The sequence below is a fragment of the Mytilus edulis genome, chromosome 1 (genome assembly GCF_963676685.1).
Source record: "Mytilus edulis chromosome 1, xbMytEdul2.2, whole genome shotgun sequence".
NCBI lineage: Eukaryota > Metazoa > Mollusca > Bivalvia > Mytilida > Mytilidae > Mytilus > Mytilus edulis.
This window is the reverse complement of record NC_092344.1, coordinates 20,308,765-20,331,548: the sequence shown is the minus strand read 5'-3', so window position 1 is coordinate 20,331,548 and position 22,784 is coordinate 20,308,765. Positions and strand designations below refer to the sequence as shown.

Below are 22,784 nucleotides of genomic sequence, written 5' to 3'. Positions count from 1 at the left end.
TTTATCCCTATCAGTGTAATGTGTTATCAGTCTCTATATCTAAGTATCTTACCCCTGGTTTATCCCAGTGAGTACTAACAGTCTGTATATTTATAAGTATCTTACCTCTGGTTTATCCCTATCAGTGTAATGTGTTATCAGTCTCTATATCTAAGTATCTTACCCCTGGTTTATCCCAGTGAGTACTAACAGTCTGTATATTTATAAGTATCTTACCTCTGGTTTATCTCTATGAGTGTTAACAGTGTCTACATTTAAAGTATCTTACCCCTGGTTTATCTCTATGAGTGTTAACAGTGTTTACATTTCAGTATCTTACCTCTGGTTTATCTCTATGAGTGTTAACAGTGTCTACATTTCAGTATCTTACCCCTGGTTTATCCCAAAGAGTGTTAACAGTGACTATATTTCAGTATCTTACCCCTGGTTTATCTCAATGAGTGTTAACAGTGTCTATATTTCAGTGTATTACCCCCCGTTTATCCCTATGAATGTTTATCTCTATGAGTGTTAACAGTGGCTATATTTCAGTATCTTACCCCTGGTTTATTTCAATGAGTGTTAACAGTGTCTATATTTCAGTGTATTACCCCTGGTTTATCCCTATGAATGTTTATCTCTATGGGTGTTAACAGTGGCTATATTTCAGTATCTTACCCCTGGTTTATCCCTGTGAATATTAACAGTCTCTATATTTCAGTATTTTACCCCTGGTTTATCTCAATGAATGTTAACAGTGTCTATATTTCAGTGTCTTATCCCTGGTTTATCCCTATGAATGTTTACCTCAATGAGTGTTAACAGTGACTATATTTCAGTATCTTACCTCTGGTTTATCTCTATAAGTTATAGCCATCTTTATATTTAAGTATCTTACCCCTGGTTAATCCCTGTGAGTGTTAACAGTCTGTATATTTATAAGTATCTTACCTCTGGTTTATCTCTATGGGTGTTAACAGTGTCTATATTTCAGTATCTTACCCCTGGTTTATCCCTGTGATTATTAAGTCTCTATATTTATAATTATTTTACCCCTGGTTTATCCCTGTGAGTGTCAACAGTCTCTTTATCTATAAGTATCTTACCTCTGGTTTATATCTATGAGTGTTTACAGTGTCTATGTTTAAGTATCTTACCCCTGGTTTATCTCTATGAGTGTTAACAGTGTCTGTATTTAAGTATCTTACCCCTGGTTTATCCTTATCAGTATTAACAGTCTCTTATAGCTTGCTGTTTGGTGTGAGTCAAGAGTCCGTGTTGAAGACCATACTTTGACCTATGTAATTTACTTTTACAAATTGTGACTTGGATGAAGAGTTGTCTCATTGGCACTCATACAACATCTTCTTATATATCCATCTTTATTTATAAGTATCTTACCCTTGGTTTATCCCGATGAATGTTAACAGCCTCTATGTTTTGGCTGATATATTCTACTCTACAGCCATAAGCTACTGGCATCAGTTTGATCACTGTGTGTAGTTAACAGTCTTTATATTTAAGAATCTTACCCCTGGTTTATCCCTGTGAGTGTTAACAGCCTCTATGTTCTGGCTGATATATTCTACTCTACAGCCATAAGCTACTGGCGTCAGTTTGATCACTGTGTGTAGTTAACAGTCTTTATATTTAAGTATCTTACCCCTGGTTTATCCCTGTTAGTGTTAACAGTCTCTATATTTAAGTGTCTTACCCCTGGTCTATCCCGATGAGTATTTACAGCCTCTATGTTTTGGCTGATATATTCTACTCTACAGCCATAAGCTACTGGCGTCAGTTTGATCACTGTGTGTAGAGGAACTTTTAAGTAGGGAAGATCTTCTGTAAGAAAGATAAAACATATAGGTAAAGCACTTTCTCATAGAAAAAACATACTGGTACATAATTACAAATATATAAATAAAAGCCTTGTAGTGTATCATTGTAGGGTATCATTTAAGATTAAATGTATCAATAATATGCATTTTGAATTACAGGACATACTTCAAATGGCCTTAATCTTTCTTTGTTCACGCATTTAAGTATTTGAAAAAAAACCAACTATTGGTCTTTGACATAAAATTTATCTGAAAATCATTTTGTAAACTTTGATTAAAGAAAATCCAGAAAAACATTTCATTCTCTATATTGGTAGACAAACTATAAATTGGGTCTTGGAGATTGGTTTTTTTTTTGTATAGGCATGTGTGTATACATACTAGGATTGTCAGGGGAGTGCCATACAGATTAAATAGAAACATAGCATAAATAAATGCAAACTAACTACTTTAAAAAAAAATATCATTCTTTATTGCGCAATCACATTCTTCTGGAAGATTGGAATTAACTTGCAGACCCTTTTCTAGAAACAATTTTCTCTTTAGCTTCATGTGCTAATTCAATATCTTCAACATTTACCTTGATCTATTGATATCATACAACAATCACTGACGGATGTGATGTTAAATATTTTCTCTTGTGACATCAAGATTTTACAGGAATGTCCATAAATTCTAGTAGTGGAGGAAAAATACCTGTCAGGTGTATTAGTTGTAAATGATTTTTTTCATCCTAGATTAAGATTATGTATTCTAATGTTTTGCACAATAAGAAAAAGGTAAGGATGGGGCATTGACCCTCATTTACTTTATAAAAACAAAATATGGAATATAAGACTTAACATATTCATAATGAAAATATTTCACCACTAGACTGGCAGACTATTGTTTTGTTCAACTATTAAGTATTTCAATATTTGTGTTTGACTTCCCGACTGGTTATATAACCTCCCTTGCTTGTTTGTATAGATATTGTAAACAGTTGTTATCGCTGAACTAATGATATCCATAAGCTTGATGAGAATAAAGATACAGTATAAAATTATATATCATGAATATATTGCAAGATTATTAACTTATGAATTGAAAGCCAGTTACAGATTATAATTCCTAAACATTTCACTAGCATGGGGGGATCAAGGGTTGGAGGTACAAGATGTCTGCTTCAAATAAAAACAAATAATACTTTTTTTTTGGGGGGGGGGGGGGGGGGATCTTGATTTTCAAGATAGGGCCTGCCCTTCATTGATGTTAAAGACACATGACACTTTGCTCTAGATACATAATCTGGCACAGTTAGACCAACAGATAAGGTGATTGCTTGGACAGACAAACAAGCATATGGAGCAAAGTGTACATTTTTTTTTTAAATTACATTGTTTGTCAGTATAGTCTTGCTTCCTCCCAATAAAACTAATTCTGATATTTCTATTCCCGAAAACTCGGTAATATCCAAAATATTGGCATTTCAATTATAAACAGAGTTAATTTAAGCAAGGTCCGAACAAAAGCATAAGTCAAAGGGACACACAAAGTACTGATCTTCATTGGTGAATACAAACTACGGTATGCTCAATTGAGATACAAGGAAACATTGTGTAAGTCTTGTGAAATAATATCATAATCTTGTTTTGAAAATGGAGATTACAGAAAAAAGCTAGTATTGTATACATGTACATGTATATTGAAATTGTTTCAAGAATAAAATGGCATATTTGGAAGGCATTTAATCAGAAATAATTAAGTTGGATCTGTAAAAAAAACATGCACCAGGATACCCTAAAAGTATTGTGTCAAATGTGTCTCATAAACCACAAATTTTCAAAATTAAAAGCAAGTCTACATTCATCAATCCCAACCACACTGTTAAGTTTATAGTCTTCTGATGCACTAGAATACTAGAGCCAGTGCATGACTTTCTAACAATGCTGTTTATTTATTAGACAGGGAAAGTCCCATGAATATGAGTGTATTGCAGCAATATTGTTAATTTTTTAAATGATATGGTGTGTGATTATGTAAGTTTCGGGTAAATCAATTCAAGCAAACTGAAGTTGAATATCAAAGTGAAAAGTTTACTCAATCTGACAATTAAAGTTCAATAACTCTGACAATTCAAGTCCAATAACTCTTGAACAGCAAACCAAGTTTCATAATATTTGGTTGAGGTAAAAAGAAACGTAAAATTCAGCAATTTTTCGATTTGAAAAGGGGCACAACTCTAGAACAGTTAAAGTAACACTACCAAAATTCAAACTTGCTCTGTGTTTTGTGGTAATAAGCATTGTTTATATGTTGCATAACATTTGGTTGAAGCAAAACAAAGTATTGAATGGAAAAGCAATTGAATTATGTAAATTTTGAGGAAAAAATCCATGCATCCTGGATTTAGTATGAAGAAAGTTGTGAAATTTTTTGGGTCATCCATTGAGCATGAAATATTTGCCACTGGATTAATTACTACGCTATCATTACCTAGTCATTTGTTTTTGTTGAGTTCAAAATTTTAAAATGTACTTTTTTTCATATTTTCAACAAAGCAAATAGAAAAATCGGCAAAAAAAAAGAACTTAAAACTATAAAAATATCATATTATACAAAATCTTTTACATGCAAAAACCAAAAAAACAAACTTATGTCAGGGACTTATCAATTAGATCAAATGCAAACATAATAGAAGTTATAATAATGTGGAAGGATATAGCAAGGCATACAGGAAATTACATATATTTTGTGTGTTACAGACATTTGTACATTTGTACATACATTTTCATAAATGTTTGATAATGTATCATATATGAATGAAAATTGTTGACAGATTGATAAATGAGTGTCTCAGGTTAAATCTTTAATTTAAAAGATTATCATTTAATTTAAGGGTTACTTAAAAAGGTCACACTTGTATTACACAAAGCTTTATTTTTAGCTTTTGGATGCTTAGAAGTAGTATGTGTAAAATTTCTACAAAGCTTTCAAAGAACCTTTCCCAAAACACAACACAAAACAGTATTACGTAAGCAAATGAAATAGTTTAGTATGAACCGTTAAATGGTTTATATTGTCAAAATGGACACACACTTATAATCCTCGTATTATAACAATATCAGGAGACAATCATGCACAAGAATATTGAGGTATGAAAATTTGAATTTATTAATACTTTATTTAAAAAATGATAAAATGCTTTAAAAAAAATAATGATCAAATGCTTTTCATGTAAAATTTCCCATGTTTTTTTTATAATAAAACACACTCCAAATCTGACTAAAATCAACCAAATTTGTAAAAAAAAACCTCCCCTGTTCACATCAGAAGAGGTTGACTTGAGTCTGATTTCTTATTCCTGTATGCATTCCTGAAAAGTGCGGAACAATAAAGCATCTATATTTAGAACTAATGGGTCATGTGATACCTTGTCAGCAGTGGTATGTGTAGACACTCACAGCCATGTCCAGTCAATTTCAATTTTACCACCGTATGGAAGGGCACCTTCACATGAGGGATTTCATCTAGAATATTATCGAAAAAAATATTCCCACTAAACTCACACTTTAAGATCAATGAATTTTATACAATATTTGGTTGTTAAATTATTCACTGCAATACAAAACAACTGTTAAAATCACACAAGTGTTTTGCCACCAGACAAAAATACAGATTATATTATATCTACTGAATTACCTTTACACAGATGAAACAAACAACAATTTAAAAATTAATTGGATAATTGAAAAGTGAGTGAAAATCATAGTGGTTCTATAAAAAATGAAATGTGTATGAGAATATTAAGGAACAAAGCAAACTGGAAGATTTTCTACCGAAAACTGTTGATTATTGTTGATTATATTTTCCCCGAAAAAACATCACCATGAATATATGTTTTAAAATGCAACATAAAAGTCATGCGTTTAAAAAAAATGAAGGAACAATGATTAGGTTGGATAGGAACAATTTTTGTAAAAGTTAAAGGTTATAAAGCAAATGACTGTCCTTCCTAAAGCAAGAATGATACAAAAAAAACCAACTCTAGATCTTCTGGTAAGGACAAGAATATCTATGCAATTGTGACCCTGACCTTTGACCAAATGAACTTATGGCAGGGAGCCATCATAATACAAGGGTTTGTTAAAGTTTGATGTATGATTCATAAGGCAAACTGTTCTAAAATATGTGCATATTCTCAATTGCTGTTATCTTCACCTTTGACCTATTGAGTTCAAAATCAATAAATGAATAGAGTTCCAATGTTCTCCTCGTGGCACATATTCATCTGTCCATTGGCAAAAACTAATTATTTCTCATATTTTTTTATAAATAGCTAACAAGAAATGACGGCTTGAGAGCAAATCCATTTCAATTTCAGATATATATACTATTTTGAAAATATTTGATCAACACTGCTTTAGGAAAGTGTCCCAGACATTGCCAATATAAACTTTGATATGAATTTGATAAAAAAAATCTGGTAAAACATGTTCCTGTGAGAGAGCTGACAACGCAATTTTCCATATAACTCATATTTCCAAGGGACATAACTCTTTTTAAAATAATTTAACAGCAATGATTTTTCAAACTTGTTCAAGACATTGTGGATATGAACCTATGTATATGATATAAAATTAATAAAAATCTAGCAAGAATTGTACACGAGAGTGCTAACAATTCTTGCTAGATTTTTTCCATATAATTAATATTACATGTATCTAGGGGTATGACTCTTTTAGAAATTGTTGAGTGTCACTGATTATGGCAATTTTCTGAGACATTGCTGATATAAACTTAAGATATAAATTTTATAAAAATCTAGCATTATTTTTAGGTTACAAATTCAAAAAATTAAAAATAAATCTAACCCCAATCTATTTATCATTTATTATTTTTTTAATCTTAAGTATTTCTTTGATGATTTTTTTTTTTACAAATAAACAAGGTGTTATACATAAACAGTGTATATCAAATATGTTATGCTTTAAAAAAATACATGCAAATCTTAGGTGAAATTCTAATTAACTTTGATTGTAATAAAAACAAATTATTTATCAAAACATCCATTGCTATTTGCAAATGGGAATAGAAGGAATAGTATTTTTAAAAAGTGGGAATAGGAGGAAGACATTTTTAAGAAATTTTACCTGATGAATTTTAAAAAATGCCCCAAAGCACCTAATAAATAAAAGTACCAAGTGTTGAAAGTGGGGTCTTATATTTTATAGTTTCATGGAAATATTGTAAACAGGTTTTTTTTAATTGTCATATTTGATAAAATTGTTTTTGATTCTATCTCAATAAAGAATGTGATACATTTAACAAATATTTATACTTGATCACTAAAAAAAAACATTACATGTATATTTTTGTTTTTCCTAATATTTTTGTTTTCCCCCCAACATTTACATCTTATTAATAATGAATGTGCAAGCCTTTCATATTTATCTCTGCATGCCAAATGTTAATTCAAACCCAATAATTCAAAAAGAGACCAAATAAATCTTTGTTTCTCAATTGTTTACTTTCAAAACGGTTGAGGATCATTAGTAAAACATTTGCTGAAGGTATAGGCAATACAAATCTATATGATCTCTCCAAGATATCAGCAGAGGTTCATTTTAAACCGATAAGTGAGCAGAATATATCAATATATATATATTAGAATGTTTCATTTTTGTATCATTCAAAGCTGGTTACTGAACATGGCTGCAAAGTGGTGGCACATACAACTGCTATAATAAATTTATAACAAATTACCTTACGTTCATACACATTTCGTTCACAAGCAAAAATTGAATTTAAAGGTATTTCAACAATATTATCAATCTGGAACCAGAAGTGCAAAATATGTTCAAAGCTAATACCATTCCGGAATGATATATGTAATGGTATTTTTAAAGCAAATGCCAATCAAGTACAATATACAATATACCAACTTATTTTCGTGTTTTACCCTTTCTAGTCCAATTCACGGTCATTCAATTTAGCCATTTTCTAATTTACATGATGTAGTTAAATAAGGAAAGATCTTACATATTCACAACTATTTATATTTCTGTTATTTTTCTTTGCAATAGTCACGAAAATAAAAAGCTTGTGAAAATAAGTTGGTTTACAGTAAGAAATGGCATTGCCACAGCCCAAACCAATTAAAACCAATAAATGCAGCAGCATTTCCATAGATGATATGAACAATGAAGACTAAAATAAGAAATGGTATTTCCACATATGTTATTATCATGAATAAAACAATCTTGTGATTTGTTCCTACCTAATGATGTAGAACAATATAAACAAATAAATGAAATTATACCATTTAATCTTCCCCATTCTCTTCATGAATATTCTATATAACATATAGCATGATATTTTCGCCGATCTTAGCTTTTAATATTATGACAAGAAGAACAATTTTCTGATAAACACATAACAACATCTGCAGTAATTGATGCTTTAGCTTTTATAAGAATTATTGTATTGAAGATATCGAGGTAGAAACTTGCCACCCCAAGTCTGGGTTGGCAATTTCCATGTTTTCTATATGCAGTGCTCTGATGTCCCACAGCCAAAAGGTCATACAAAAGCTGTCAGGAGTCAAAACTGATATAAATCTATGATATAAGTTTTAGAAAAAGCCAGAGAGCACTAACAAGAGGGGACAATTTTCCTTGTTGATCCTAGTTCATTTGTTATTTTTTCAAGTATATAATTTCTTTCTAACAATATAAAATGTTTGACGATTCTAACATTTAAACATTTCCAAAGTATAATAATATTGTTGTGATTCATCTTTTTTCGTCTGTTTGTTCTAATTTTGCTTGTTGAATCTGTTCTCTTTATTTTCATAATCATGTTAGTCAACTCATGTATGCAATATAAATAACATGTCTATTTTCATTTATATAACAATCAAATATTTGACCATACCTGCCGATTTATCTTGAAAATAAGCTAACAAACATCTCATAACAGCTTGGTGACATACAACCATCACATTTTCTTGTCTTTCTAATTCCTATAAAGATCAACATCATGGATTTAAATAAAGGTATTGGCGTTATCTTTGTAATTCTATATTTGTACTAGGATGTAATTTAAAAAAATCTAGTTTAGTAAAATGGTAACCTATGTAAAATTATATCTGATGATGCAAATGTGAAAATTAGATATTTATATTTTTCATTATGTCAACAGCTCACACTAGTCTAATCTAGTATAAAATGGAAGAATTAACAATTAGTTTGGTTTTTTTTCATCTTAATTTCTATGCCATTTGGTCATGTGGAGAGTTGTCTCATTGGCAATCTTATCACATCTTATTTTCATATATTAAGTGTTTATCTACACGACTGCTAACAAAGTTACATTACCATAATAACAGGTTCTAGTCTGGCAACTAAATCTTGATATGACTGAAAAAGAAATGTTACTAATAAATCAAAGCTTAATTGATTATAGAACAAACAAAATTTTATGTATTTCATATCTTCTGGTGGTTATAGATATAAGATGTTAATATTTTTGTCCATGTAGAGGCTATATTCATGCTCACATATGTCCTTTGACTAGAGGCATGTAACTTCTATAGGTTAAAAATATTTACATGCGTTTCAATGACATTCAGAGTTCACTAATGTATACACATAATTTAATGTCCTCTAGTGGTTATAATGAAGAATTAAGTAAACAACCCTGTTATATGTTATAATGCCTGTTCAGCATCAGGAATCAATGTTTACTTGTCAGTTATCAACTTAGTACTTGTGTAGACAGCAGATCTTTTAAAGTCTTGTTGAATTCCACACAAATTCATCAAAAAGATGTAGAGGTTCAAACATATTATTGACTATAGTATGTTAACCTCAGTAATGTTAATTTATATAAATTTAAATTGGTCACAAAGAAACCTTTGTCACATCTGTGAGTGCTGCTGTAAGTGAAAAAGTAAAATGCATATTTATCTGTGAATTACAGATTTTTTTTCCAACTTTGCTGAGAGCAATTAAACTTTAACATTAGACTCAATCTAAATGATGATAAAATCAAGGACACCTCATCACAATGAGGATGACAGAATGAAAAATTGTTGTTGAGCCTTCACAGCTTTTGTGATGCATTCTTACATTCAGCTGACGAACTGTTATATATTCATAGTAAATGTTTTTATCAAATAATAATTTCTGTTTATAATGAAATCTTACCTCGCCACTAGGATATCTATAATGGAATTTATCTTGGTCTCGTGATGCAAATTCATGTGGATATTTCTCCTGGATTTCTTCATAAGTCATTTTCTCACATATACCCTAATGAAAACACAACAAAGATAAATAGATGCTTAATGAAAAGAGCTGTTTGTAAAATTCCAATACAGCTTCACTAAACTTATATCAAGAAAATCTTCAAAAACAGACCCTCAGCTTATTAAAATTATTTATAAACAAGAATGTGTCCACAGTACACGGATGCCCCACTCGCACTATCATTTTCATCACAACTCTAATTTGGCATTAAAATTAGAAAGATCATATCATAGGGTACATGTGTACTGAGTTTCAAGTTGGCATTCAACTTCATCAAAATCTACCTTGACCAAAAACTTTAACCTGAAGCGGGACAGACAGACGAACAAACGAACAGACGACGAACGAACGGACGCACAGACCAGAAAAGGTAATGCTCCTCTACTATCCTAGGTTGGGCATAAAAAGTAAAGTTTGAAGTAAATGTTTCAAGGTATTCTTGAATTGCTGCAAGACAGTAAAATTAACCTACTTTTTGTCAAACGAACAACAACCAGATAAAATTCTTATGAATATAAACAGACCCTCAGCCTACCATTCCAAACAATTTTGTGAAGTTTGAAGTGATTCACTCAAGGCATACCTGAACTGATGTGTAGCTTGTGTAAAATGGCTTTTTTTCATTATACATGTAGTATGTCCTATACAAAATCATCATCTTAAAGAATACAGACACTCACACCACAAATTTTAATAAGTCTGTAGTAAATTACTCAAGGCATACTTAGTTTAGTAAATACATGTTTACGCAGAAAGGACAAAATTATATGTATGTTGTTAATTCAGTGATTGGGATTTTTGTTTTGACTTACAGCATCAATTTCATTAAGAGCTTTCCAATTTTCTTTAGGTGCATCTATAAATTCTGCTGTCTGTTTAGTTCTTACAAGTTCACTGGTCCACACACGTAGATTTGGAATGTTTTCGTCTTGTACATATTTACCCAACTTCTGTGCATACTGTAAAATTTAAAGAAATTTCATCATAATCTACCATATTAAGAAGACTAAAACTTATTTTATCCATGACATCCAATACTTTCAATACTATAAATTATAGAGAATGTTGTATGAGTGCCAATGAGACAACTTTACATCTAAGTCTCAATTTGTAAAAGTAATCCATGAAAGGTTTAATTACAGCCTTCAACACAGAGCATTAGCTCATCATTTAACAGTAAGATATATCATGATTATCCTTAGTCAAGAATCACTTACGTGGCTGTCTACTATCTTAATATTATTATTTTTTGTAGAATTTGTGTTGATGGGAGATTTTAAAAAAAATAAGATGTGGTAGGATTACCTACGAGACTATCCAACAGAGGCTAAATGAATTATAGATACAAACCTCATGACCTCTCTCTGACAAACCACTATCCCCTCCAATTCTTCCTAACAAATTCATTTCACTTTCACCATGCTGTAAAACATAATTTTCCATTAAAAGCAATATATACAATACAAAGACTATCCATTGTAAGATTTAATACAAAATAGTTGTGGAACTCAAATAAACTTTGAAGTTCTACTGATAATGCATGAAATAATTGCAAATAGAATTTTCTAAGCAACAACTGATCAGTGTGAGAAATGCTGAAATTTGGATCATTTGCAACATGAGAAATAAACATGGATGCTAAACCAAGATTTGGTCCACATATTGTAAGCTGTTGAAATTTTGATCATTCTGGTTTAACAGAAAACTATCTTTTTCCTGATTTTCACACATTTTCAGTCACATAAATCATAAACAATAAACCTGACCTCTTTCATCAATATTTTTCAGAAAAGAGATCTTAACCTTACACTTCAACAAAATAAGTACAAAACAAACAAACATTGGACACAGAGATGTGTCACCTGTCAGCAAAAGGGACAATATGATAGACAGAATTAATTCAGCTGGACAATGAACTAGTGGGCATAGCCTAGAAATTGTCAACAAAATGAGACAGTAATGTAACTTTATTGAAAATATAATTCTCTATTGTTAGTAATTCCTATCAAACTAACTAAAGCAAAAATTAACCTTGAAAATTAATTGAAAGTCACTGGACTATGACATATGGGGGCAAGGCCAAGCAAATAGTTGTCAAACTGATATGTACACATAGTAATGCAACTTTGAAGAAAGTATCTTTGACCTATCACAACTAGTTCCTATTAAACTGACTTAAGAAAACTTAATATTGAAAATTGGTACATTAATTCAAAGTCACTGGAAAGATGACCTATGTTGGCAGGGTCTCAAAATAGTTGTTGAACTTATATATACTGATGCTTATACAATTTCATACAAATATCTTTGATCTATCACAAGTAGTTCTTGTCAAACTACATGCAGAAAACGTAACAATCGTTGACAACAACAAAAACAACTAGAATTGCCATTGCAAGCAATAGCGGATGTCACCCTGGTCCCCCAATTGCCACTAAGTGGCAGCCATTTTGATTTTTTTAACATTGAATGACATATTTACTTAACAACACATCATTCTGCTAATTTTCTGGAAGTTTTAAGCATTTTGAAAATTTTAACATTTTTACTGTTTCCATGGCAACAGCGGCCATTTTGGAAATTCCAAAGATGGATGGCAGATTCTCACATGGCCACAGACCACAATTAATTCCTCTATTAGTTCTTTATAACTTTTTGTCTCATTAAAAAAATTGGACCTAATCTTTTTGTCAAATTTTTTGTGTGTGTAATGTATAGCACTAGTCCAAAAACATATCCAAAATTCAGAAAGATTGCTCTGATGTAACTTACAAATTTAGCCAATACACATCCATACCCCTATGGACAAGTCAAGAGATGTTCCGAAAACTGAAAATATTACCTTTTTGCACTTGACCTAATCACTCTTTCCATATTAAAATCAGTTAAAATACCTTCAACAAAAAGTTATTTCACCTCTCTTCTTTCATTTCCACCCCATAAAAACTAACAAATGAATGAAAAAGTCAAAGAAAAAAAATAAAGAAAAAATACACTATAATTAAGGGGAACTATATTCGTGAACAACGAAAAGCGGGGTCATTAATTGTGGTCTTGGGCCTATTAGGGGCCAAAAACTTGACCAATTCCAATAAAACTTAGCATGATTTAAGCTTAGTGTATTATAAGTCAGTTTACAAAGTTTAAAAGCCATATGATATATGTTATAGAAAATGTGGCATTTTTTATATCTCAACTTTGGTTGCAGAATTGAGACGATGAAATAGAAAAATTTCAACTTTCAAATTTTGGCTTCAAAAATTTCCCCAAAACACCAAATTGCACTTTTTTAAGTCTCCATGTATAAGATATTATATATTCAAAGTAAATGATAGCATACTTAATGTATGAGACTTATAAAAATTTGACAAAAAGTAATTTTATATGTGCCTATGCCAAAAAATAGAGGTTTTCAAATGAAGAGAGGCCTTATATGAAATGCAATATTTTCCACTTACAACAATTTTCTGAAGTTGTTAAGTTAAAACAAAACATTTAACATATCATAAATGTTCTTTTCATGTAAATATAAGTTTCAAAAAGCATAACACATGAGTTTTACATGGTATTAAGCAATGTCAAGCTTAAAATAACAAGTTGTCAATTTAGGCTGTTCCCTATATTTCCATATTTAATTGCATATAAATGATATTGGATATGGAAATATGCTTCTTTTTGCAAAAATCCTTGCTGAGATATGATTAAATTTGAAGCCTGGATGTAACAAGACTGTTGCTTTTAATTGTATATGTAGAGAGTATGGTCTGATGCAAAGTTTTTTCAATTTACTGTTTAAAACCTGCATGGAATTTCAGTCTTAAAATGCCAGTATTTTAACCACCAGCCATCCAGCAGAAGAAAATAAAGGTATTCTGTGAAACAGACAAGTTTAAACAACCTGTAATAAGTGCTTTTCATATAGATTCAGTGCAATCTGTTTAAAGAAATACAATTTTAAAGTGCATAGAACTTCATATTTCACTTGCTTCGTACGGACCGCTAGACCTAGACTATTAAAACAGCACCTTTTATACTCTTTTTATGCTTTTATCCACTTTTCCTTGTGTTCAGAGTTCACAAATGAGTAAAACACATGAAATAAATACCATAAACACAAATAGATATCAGAAAAAAATTGTCAGAGAAAAAATAAGGATGCTGATATTGCAAAAATGTTGAAAAAAGTGAAAAAGCTACTTTTTGGGCATATTAGCTGAAAAGTGACTTTTTTTTACAAATTTCTATCAAATAAAAGTGGAAATCATTTCTTCTCATATAGTTTGACAAATCAATACCAATAGATCATTCAGAGAAGTTGTCAAAGTATAAATTCAAAATTTGCTGAAATGCACCTCTTAGGCCACAGACCACAATTAATTCCTCTATTAGTTCTTTATAACTTTTTGTCTCATTAAAAAAATTGGACCTAATCTTTTTGTCAAATTTTTTGTGTGTGTAATGTATAGCACTAGTCCAAAAACATATCCAAAATTCAGAAAGATTGCTCTGATGTAACTTACAAATTTAGCCAATACACATCCATACCCCTATGGACAAGTCAAGAGATGTTCCGAAAACTGAAAATATTACCTTTTTGCACTTGACCTAATCACTCTTTCCATATTAAAATCAGTTAAAATACCTTCAACAAAAAGTTATTTCACCTCTCTTCTTTCATTTCCACCCCATAAAAACTAACAAATGAATGAAAAAGTCAAAGAAAAAAAATAAAGAAAAAATACACTATAATTAAGGGGAACTATATTCGTGAACAACGAAAAGCGGGGTCATTAATTGTGGTCTTGGGCCACATGCCAAAGAACATTTTCACAAAGTTCCATTCAATTTTAGAGACTTTCCAATTTTTCACATTCTTTCTGTTTCCATGACAACGGCAGCCATGTTGGATATGCCAACACTCGACTGCATTTCTGAGACAAAAAGCATAATATTTTTTTTACTATAATTTTTTTGTTTTTAAACTGCTACAAAAGTCAACTTACCCTAGTTAGATAAATGGCTCTAGGTAATACATGAATATTCATTAAATAATAAACAACTCTACTTTGTAAATGACCTGAAATAGAAATAGCAAATATATTTCACAGCAGTTAATGATATTTGATATGCAAGCGATATTTATTTCTAAACATATAATGTTAAAATTAGTGATAAAAGTGATTGTTTCATTTAGTACGAATAAATAAACCACAAATTAATGTGTCCAAAGAAGTGCTTATTTTCTATAGGCTTGTTTATATGTAGACGTTGGCACAGCAATGAAATCATATATAAAAAAAAGACATTTTCCCTTTAATCCAAAAAATAATTGGATCGACAAAAATAATTATACCCAGTCTTATTTTGTTAGTTGATAGTAGATGCACGTGTGTAAGAGTAAAATTGTTATAAATAAAAACATGTGTTGTTCTAATCTTATTACCTACAAAAGCCATTGTGTGGTCATGATAAGGGTAAGAGATTTGATATATACTGAGTGATGCTAAATTTAGTGATTAAATGATCTGAGTTATCTCCCCTCAATCATTTTTTTGTTTCATTCTTAAGTCTTTAAGGAAGGCTATTTCATCAACTACATGTGGGAAGTTTTTTTTACTTGAGTCGTGTGTTTGAATGGATATATGTCCATGTTGTGTATGCACATTTACTCAAGATTATGACAGTTGTAAGCTGTTGGGTGATTTTGGAATTCCACACCCATCTCTTTTAACAAAACAGCTCTAAACATCCAATAATTTATTATGAATGTTTGCATTCAAAAAACATGCATGTTAATAAATATCATTTCTTTAATTTGTGGTGATTTCAGCGTATAGCAGTGATAATTAATAATAAGAGACTGAAGAGGACCAGCAACATTTTATATACTCCAATGCTGCTATGTTAGAATTTAAACGGTAAACCATATATAAAAGCTTTTCATAATTTTCCATTTTTTTGTTTGAAAAAGGGTCAAGTTGATTAAAGCTACTCTCTGTAAATAGTTGCTATATAATTGATAGAAACTAAGTGTCCTGTAGAAGAGGAGATAGATTATATTACCTGCTAATTTGTGTACCATAAATCTCTCCCCTTGATTAAATATCTGTATGTACGACAAATCATTGTCTCTCTCATGTTCAAGTTCCTCATAGTGTTCACGATAATGTTCTATACGCTGTATAAAATCTTGAACAGCAGAAGTTTTATCCATTCCTTCATAATCTGGACTACATACTTTTACTTCCTGTTTAAAAAAAAGCAAGATGGAAATTAGTTCTCTAAATTATTAGTATTTGGTTTTGTTATTGTTTTTGTTGACACAGGGTATTTTTTTTTTTAATCTCAATTATCTGTGCAAAATGTGATAGTCAAAATTGCAATTGAAGTGTTTTCAACACGGCAATGTGAATGCGGAAATAAGAAAATCATAAGGAATTGATGTGATTTAAAATACAAGCCTATTAGTTTATTGCTTGAATGTGATCAATCAAACAACAAAGTTTTTATTTTGTTTTAGTAGTCTTTGAATGTTGTATTATTTGTTTTAATCTTATTTTGAAGACCATAGGCCAGTGGTCAATTTGTTTTTAAATTCAGTTTCGCGATCTTCAAACAGGTCTTGCAGAGACTTTTTTTTAAAACTAAATGTGTTTTTGATATTTTCTATATTTCATCATAAGTAACAATATGTGATGAAATTTAACCTTTTTACTCAAAATTTAATAAGTTTTGATGATGCTGGAGGAAAATATGGATATTTCTATTGGTGTTGCTTGCTTCCATTGAATTATCATTTATTATCATCTTGAGACTAAGAATTTTGGAGCTTTTTAAATAGACAATGCTAATCAAATCTATAAAACTTATTTTTCAAATTTTTATTATTCATCAGGTTTAATTTTCTGTATGGGAAAATGCCTGAACCAAATTTGCAATACGACAATTGTTATCTTTTTGCTTGATGTATTTGAGATTTTTATTTTGCCATTTGATTACAGACCTTCTGTTTTGAATTTCCTCAGAGTTAGGTATTTTTGTTATTTTACTTTTTACCTCTATATATGTCAACTCAAAGATCAAACTGATCATTAGCCTTTACTACTTACAACAATATTAGCTTCTATAATAGTGGGATCATTACATATAGACTCTACAAAGAAAATCTTAAACTTGTGTTTTTCTTTTATAAGGTCTACCAGTAAACGTCTCCTTGCTCTTGTAGTGTTTGTAGCATCCAAAACCTAAAAACAAAAGAATTCATATTGTGTTGATCAAATTTAAGGCAAACTATAGTACATTTATACAATAACTAGCCTGACATTGTCCATTTTTGTATATAGATATATCAAGGGGTACAATCAAAATCACGTGATGGATATACACACACCGGAAGTTACAGTCGAACTCGCCGCTTGAAAGGTTAGTAGTTGCATTTTCTTGTTTATATCAATTAAATTTTGATTAATAAGTTGGCACACCGAATGTCGGATAGTATGTAGTTTTAAAATACACATTTGTTTTTGCTAGAAAGCGTGCAGTTATTGCAAACACTTCGACGGTGAAATTTTGGAACTGTGTCGAAGTGTTCGCATTAACTGCACGCTTTCCAGCAAGGATAATTGTGTATTTCAAAACTAGATAGTATCCTACATTCGGTGTACTACCTTATTTATTAAATTTTATTGATATAAACAAGTAAATACGACTACTTACCTTTCAAGCGGTCTGCTCGACTGTTACTTCCGGTGTGTGTATATCCATCACGTGATTTTGATTGTACCCCTTGTATATATGTGTGTGTAAATTTGTGTGCTTAGATATTTTTGTATATGTGTGTACAATTGTGTACATAGTCATTTATGTTCTTATGTGTGTGTACATTTGTGTTTGTAGACATTATTGTTTACATGAGTGTATACAATTGTGTACATAGATATTTTTGTATATATATGTGTACAATTGTGTACTTAAGACATTTTTGTATATGTTTGTGCACAATTGTGTACCTAGATATTTTCTTATATATGTGTAAACATTTGTGTACATAGACATTTTTTGTATGTGTGTGTGTGTGTACTTTTTGTGTACATAGTGTGACTATGTGTAAATAGACATACTTACAGCAACTTCACCACCACTGTCAAGATATTTACAGGCATCTTCTACCGCCAGTATTGCACATTTTCTGTAAAGAGAAATCAAAATGGATCAGCTTGGTTAATCATTGCCTGTATGAGTTTCGGTTTATACGAGTATGTGTCTTTATCTTATGTTGTGCTCTAAATTACCAGGAGTCCATTATGCTAGAGTAAATATACAATATAAAGTCAAGGACAGAAAAATATATACTTTTTTGTATGAACCTGAGAAACTGGGTAAGGGCGAGATGTTACCATGCCCTTCTCCAGTTTTGTGCCGAGTATAAAATATTTTATATTACTTTTACATTGACCTTATAATTTTTTTATACTGCAACTTAAATAAATACATTGATAGCTATTTAAAAGTTACACAAATTTCACATACAATTGAATAACAAATTTTCTTTGATGAGTGAAAATTGTATTTTTGTGGACATTTCATTTCACAGTTTTGACAAAATCTGCATACCAGCCTATAACAAATAGCTGCGCCATGAGTGATGATACGGCTGTCACTTTATCAAAGAATAAAGTTCAATAACTTCTCAATGTTATTCAGGAAGAACTAAAGGAAGGTTATCTTAAAAGATATAAACCAGTCACAAAAGTTTCATGATAGAAGCTCAAAGCATTTCCTGAAAAACTGAAAAATCCCCTTTTTTTTAATGAAAAACTCCTCATACCTCTGAAACTTAAAATCTAATTCATAAAAAAATGAAAGGGAGTTAATATATACATAAACATTACACAAAAATTTTTAAGTTTGGTTAAAGCATTTTTGAGTTATTGTCCGACATGTTGATGACTGACAGACAAACGGATGGACGTATAGACAAACAGAGGTTTATCCCTGGCTTAGTATATTTCTAGGACTTTGATTGGTTAACGCACGTCATTACAAAACCCATAGCCCCTGGGTGTTGCTAACCAATATCCATGGACGTTGCTACCCATTACATCAGGAAAATTTACGCGCGTTTTCCTTAGATCCATGTTTGTTTCTTATGAAATATCGAATTCTGTAGATTATCAATGATGTCTGTAAAATAAGATACTTAATCCACTAAGGATTTTATTGTATTATGTCAATTATTTGCATTCATTCTAGTAAATGCATCACTATTCTGCCACATTGTCAATGAATGGGACTACTGACCTAGCTATGCAAATGACCCATGTTGACGTCACACTGTCTATGATGTAACTCTAACAATTTTGAGCGCCAAATTCGACCCACTTCACTTTCTCTGTCTTTAGATTAAAAACGTCTTATATTTATCTACCTGTAGGGTTCTACCAAAGGTAGTACCCTACACCTCGTTAAAAATATGTCAAAATCCCAAATTTCAATAAAACAGTTTTAATACAAATGTATCTATTTACTGAGTAAATAAGATATATTGACGTTACGCACGGTATTGGTGCCACTTAGCGTTACACGACGTTCCTAATAAAACGATGATTTTGACGTTGTTCCACGGAAAGTTTCAAACGTTGACCTTATATTCTACTCATGTGAAAATGCCGCTTAAAGTAAAGAGATGTTCGAAGTTGCTTCTTTATATGGTTTTATTTTTTCAAGCCGGTGCAAATGCAAAATTCCATTGAATTAAAACAAAATTTTAGATACTGATACATGAACAATTTTTAATTTGCGAAGAATTGTCTGCAACAATAGCACAAAATGACAATTTGATGTCTTGTAAAATGATTTAAATATATAAAAAGACGATGTGGTATGATTGTCAATGAGACAATTCTCCACAAGAGATCAAAATGACACAGAAATTAACAAAACTGTACGGCCTTCAACAATCAGTTTCTTCTATTTTTTAAAATTAAACAATGCTCTCTCTGCCAGAAGACGTCCCCTATCTTTGCTAGTGAAATTGTAAATATTTCGTTTCTTGTTTCTGTCTCTTTTCCCCAATTACACGTTTATATATGTTTGTTGTAATTTGGTAATTTCGCTCCCTCAATTAATATTCAAATGCTTCTTGATTTGTCTTTGATTATGTGAAAGATGTAAGTAGTATATCGCAAGCTATTTTTTCATAATCTTATTTTATCAATACTTTAATCCTGGGACTATTATACTGTATACTAACGTTAATATAAAAGTCCAAGAATTTGGTTTTATTTAATTTTTCTTAAACAGTGACTTATAATTACATCATAATTCATATTATTTATTTTAACGTATAAGTAAGTCCACAATCTTAACATCAATCCCGATTTTATGGAAAATGTTAACTATATCATTATTTAAAAAATCTCTAACAAAAAAATTTATAAATGTGCATCATGTTTAAAAAAAAATATGTGCTCTTATGCTGCCGTTGCCAACTTTCAATAATTTAAAGTTGGTCGGGGTCTAAATTATTTTTTTTTTAAAAGAAAACGTTTTCATTGATTAAATTTTTTAAATCAGGATTGTTTTACCAGGGAAATAATTAAGAAAATTCATTTTATATAGGAATTTACACATTTTGCACATAAATCAGGCCGTTAGTTTTCTCGTTTGAATTGTTTTACATTTGTCATTTCGGGGCTTTTCATAACTGACTTTAAGGTAAGGGTTTTGCTCATTGTTGTTTGAATATAGAAATTATTAATTGGTTTTATACGGCCACATCTTCTACTTTATTGTGAAAATGAGAACCGTGATTCTGTATTGAATTGTTTTTGCTTTCGGAAACATATTTTGCAAGCTATCCTTTCATCTGATATTTTTTCACAAACTCAAGCTTCAAAAAAGGGTCGACAATCAATATTTTTTTTTTTTTTGAATATTAGAATTTGGCAAAGTATGGAAAACTTTTACACAGACCAATTCTACATCACAGATTACCAGCAGTTCGAAATCCGATTTTGAATAATACAACTTTTTTTTTTTACTAGATGTGATTTTTTTAAGTAACTGCTATACGTGCATGTTTGCATAGTTCAGTTTTTTCTCAAGCGAACAACTACGGACCGTCAGGAATGCATTTCATGCATTTTTTATACTATACAATATTTTTGGTTCCGCGCTTCCATTTTCAACATATAACTGAGTATCGGTTTACACAAAATCTTCTTTGACATTCATCTGATTATTTTTATGTTTTCGGTTTCAATCTTTTTGGTTTCGTATTTACATTGTTTTAAAAGTATTATCAAAGTACTGAAGTACTGAACCTCGGATGACCGCAAGTTCTTGTGGATGGTCACAAGCACTTGTCTCAGAAAAAAAAATCACATTTCTATACCGTAAAACTGAGGTTTATGTACAGAGATATATTTTTTTCTGAGACAAGTTCGTGCGTGGATGATGAATAAATGACAAGGAATTCAACTTCACTGCTTTAATATCTATTATATTGTGGTGATACAAATACGTATACTCTTGTTTGTTGTTATATATTATATTTATAATTGTATATAGCAGTTACATGTATGTATAATTTTCATCCAATTGTATATCATTCTATTCTACGATTCTAATACAAGTGCAGTACAAGTGCATGGTGGACACTCTTCTATAACAATTCGATTTTTCCAATAGATTGGATTTGAAAAGACATTCATATTTTCCCAAAGAAACTTTCTTGTGATATTCTTCCGCATGCGTTAACACAATTTTTCGGTACGTGTGCATTTTTTAATGCATATAAATATTTGTAACGACATAATATTTTCGTATTATAAATTTCTGTTCTTATGAGTATTCATTGAAGAAGTGATTTTATAACAAGCGATAAGAAATGTTATTTTGCACTAGATGATATCCGCGTATTTATACGATCGGTTACCAGTCAAAAACGAAAGTCAAATCTCTATGGCAACAATACATCGAAATGCCCTCACGGTCATCGCGATGTAAAAATTAAAATTCAAGCTATGTGGCGTTCTGCGAAGATAAAAAAAAAAATCTACTTTACACCGCAGATTGATTGGTTGATTTTTTTTCTAGAATGAGTTGGGAGTGTCTGTAAATTAATACCTTGGAGCTAGCTGCTACATGCCGCGAGTTTGTGTGCTATCCATCATAATATGTCGGACAACTACTCTCTCACTCTCTCTCTTTCGTACTTTCTCATTTATGGTAAAAGAAAAGTTTAAATTTCAATATACTAGTTTCATCACATGCCTATGTACCAGGCAATTCTGTTGGAGATTCGAAAAAATAATCTTCATTCTGCCACATAGATGCCAACCCCCTTTTGACACAATCAGTAAAAAACTATCAAATTTTCCGTATTTTTGAAAAGTTTTCAGTAATCATTCATAAACGTGCATTTACCAATAAAAATTACTGACGAGTGGTTGCAAAGTGATGTGCACTAAAATTTGTCGTTTAACATGTTGTCTGTAGTAGCATTCCATTCATTAATTGTTCAGATGTTCTCTACTCGTACATTTTCGTTTTGTCAAGGAGAAGAAGAGAAAGGGGGAAAGCTACTTCATAAATGCAAGTTTGCCTCTTCGGAAGTCAGTTAGTTACCCAACAATAGGTTGATAACTCCCGAGAAACCGGAAGCATTACATTG

The 22,784-nt window shown here is 30.8% G+C and overlaps 1 protein-coding gene across 9 annotated transcripts in view; it reads right to left on the bottom strand.

The window, feature by feature from the left end:
• LOC139526743 (6-phosphofructo-2-kinase/fructose-2,6-bisphosphatase-like) overlaps nucleotides 1-22,784 on the bottom strand; it is a 47,619-nt gene that overhangs the window by 2,294 nt on the left and 22,541 nt on the right. For 7 of the 9 annotated variants that reach the window (XM_071321950.1, XM_071321925.1, XM_071321917.1 and 4 more), the window contains 10 exons: nucleotides 18,233-18,296; nucleotides 17,218-17,352; nucleotides 16,172-16,355; nucleotides 15,112-15,185; nucleotides 11,459-11,530; nucleotides 10,921-11,067; nucleotides 10,007-10,111; nucleotides 9,176-9,217; nucleotides 8,733-8,820; nucleotides 1,694-1,821 (listed from right to left, as the gene is read on the bottom strand). In XM_071321950.1, the coding sequence (XP_071178051.1) occupies nucleotides 1,694-1,821; nucleotides 8,733-8,820; nucleotides 9,176-9,217; nucleotides 10,007-10,111; nucleotides 10,921-11,067; nucleotides 11,459-11,530; nucleotides 15,112-15,185; nucleotides 16,172-16,355; nucleotides 17,218-17,352; nucleotides 18,233-18,296 (1,039 nt within the window). Of the gene's footprint in view, nucleotides 1-1,693; nucleotides 1,822-5,229; nucleotides 5,327-8,732; nucleotides 8,821-9,175; nucleotides 9,218-10,006; nucleotides 10,112-10,920; nucleotides 11,068-11,458; nucleotides 11,531-15,111; nucleotides 15,186-16,171; nucleotides 16,356-17,217; nucleotides 17,353-18,232; nucleotides 18,297-22,784 lie in introns of all 9 variants that reach the window. The other 2 variants (XR_011665172.1, XR_011665164.1) reach the window with 1 other exon arrangement.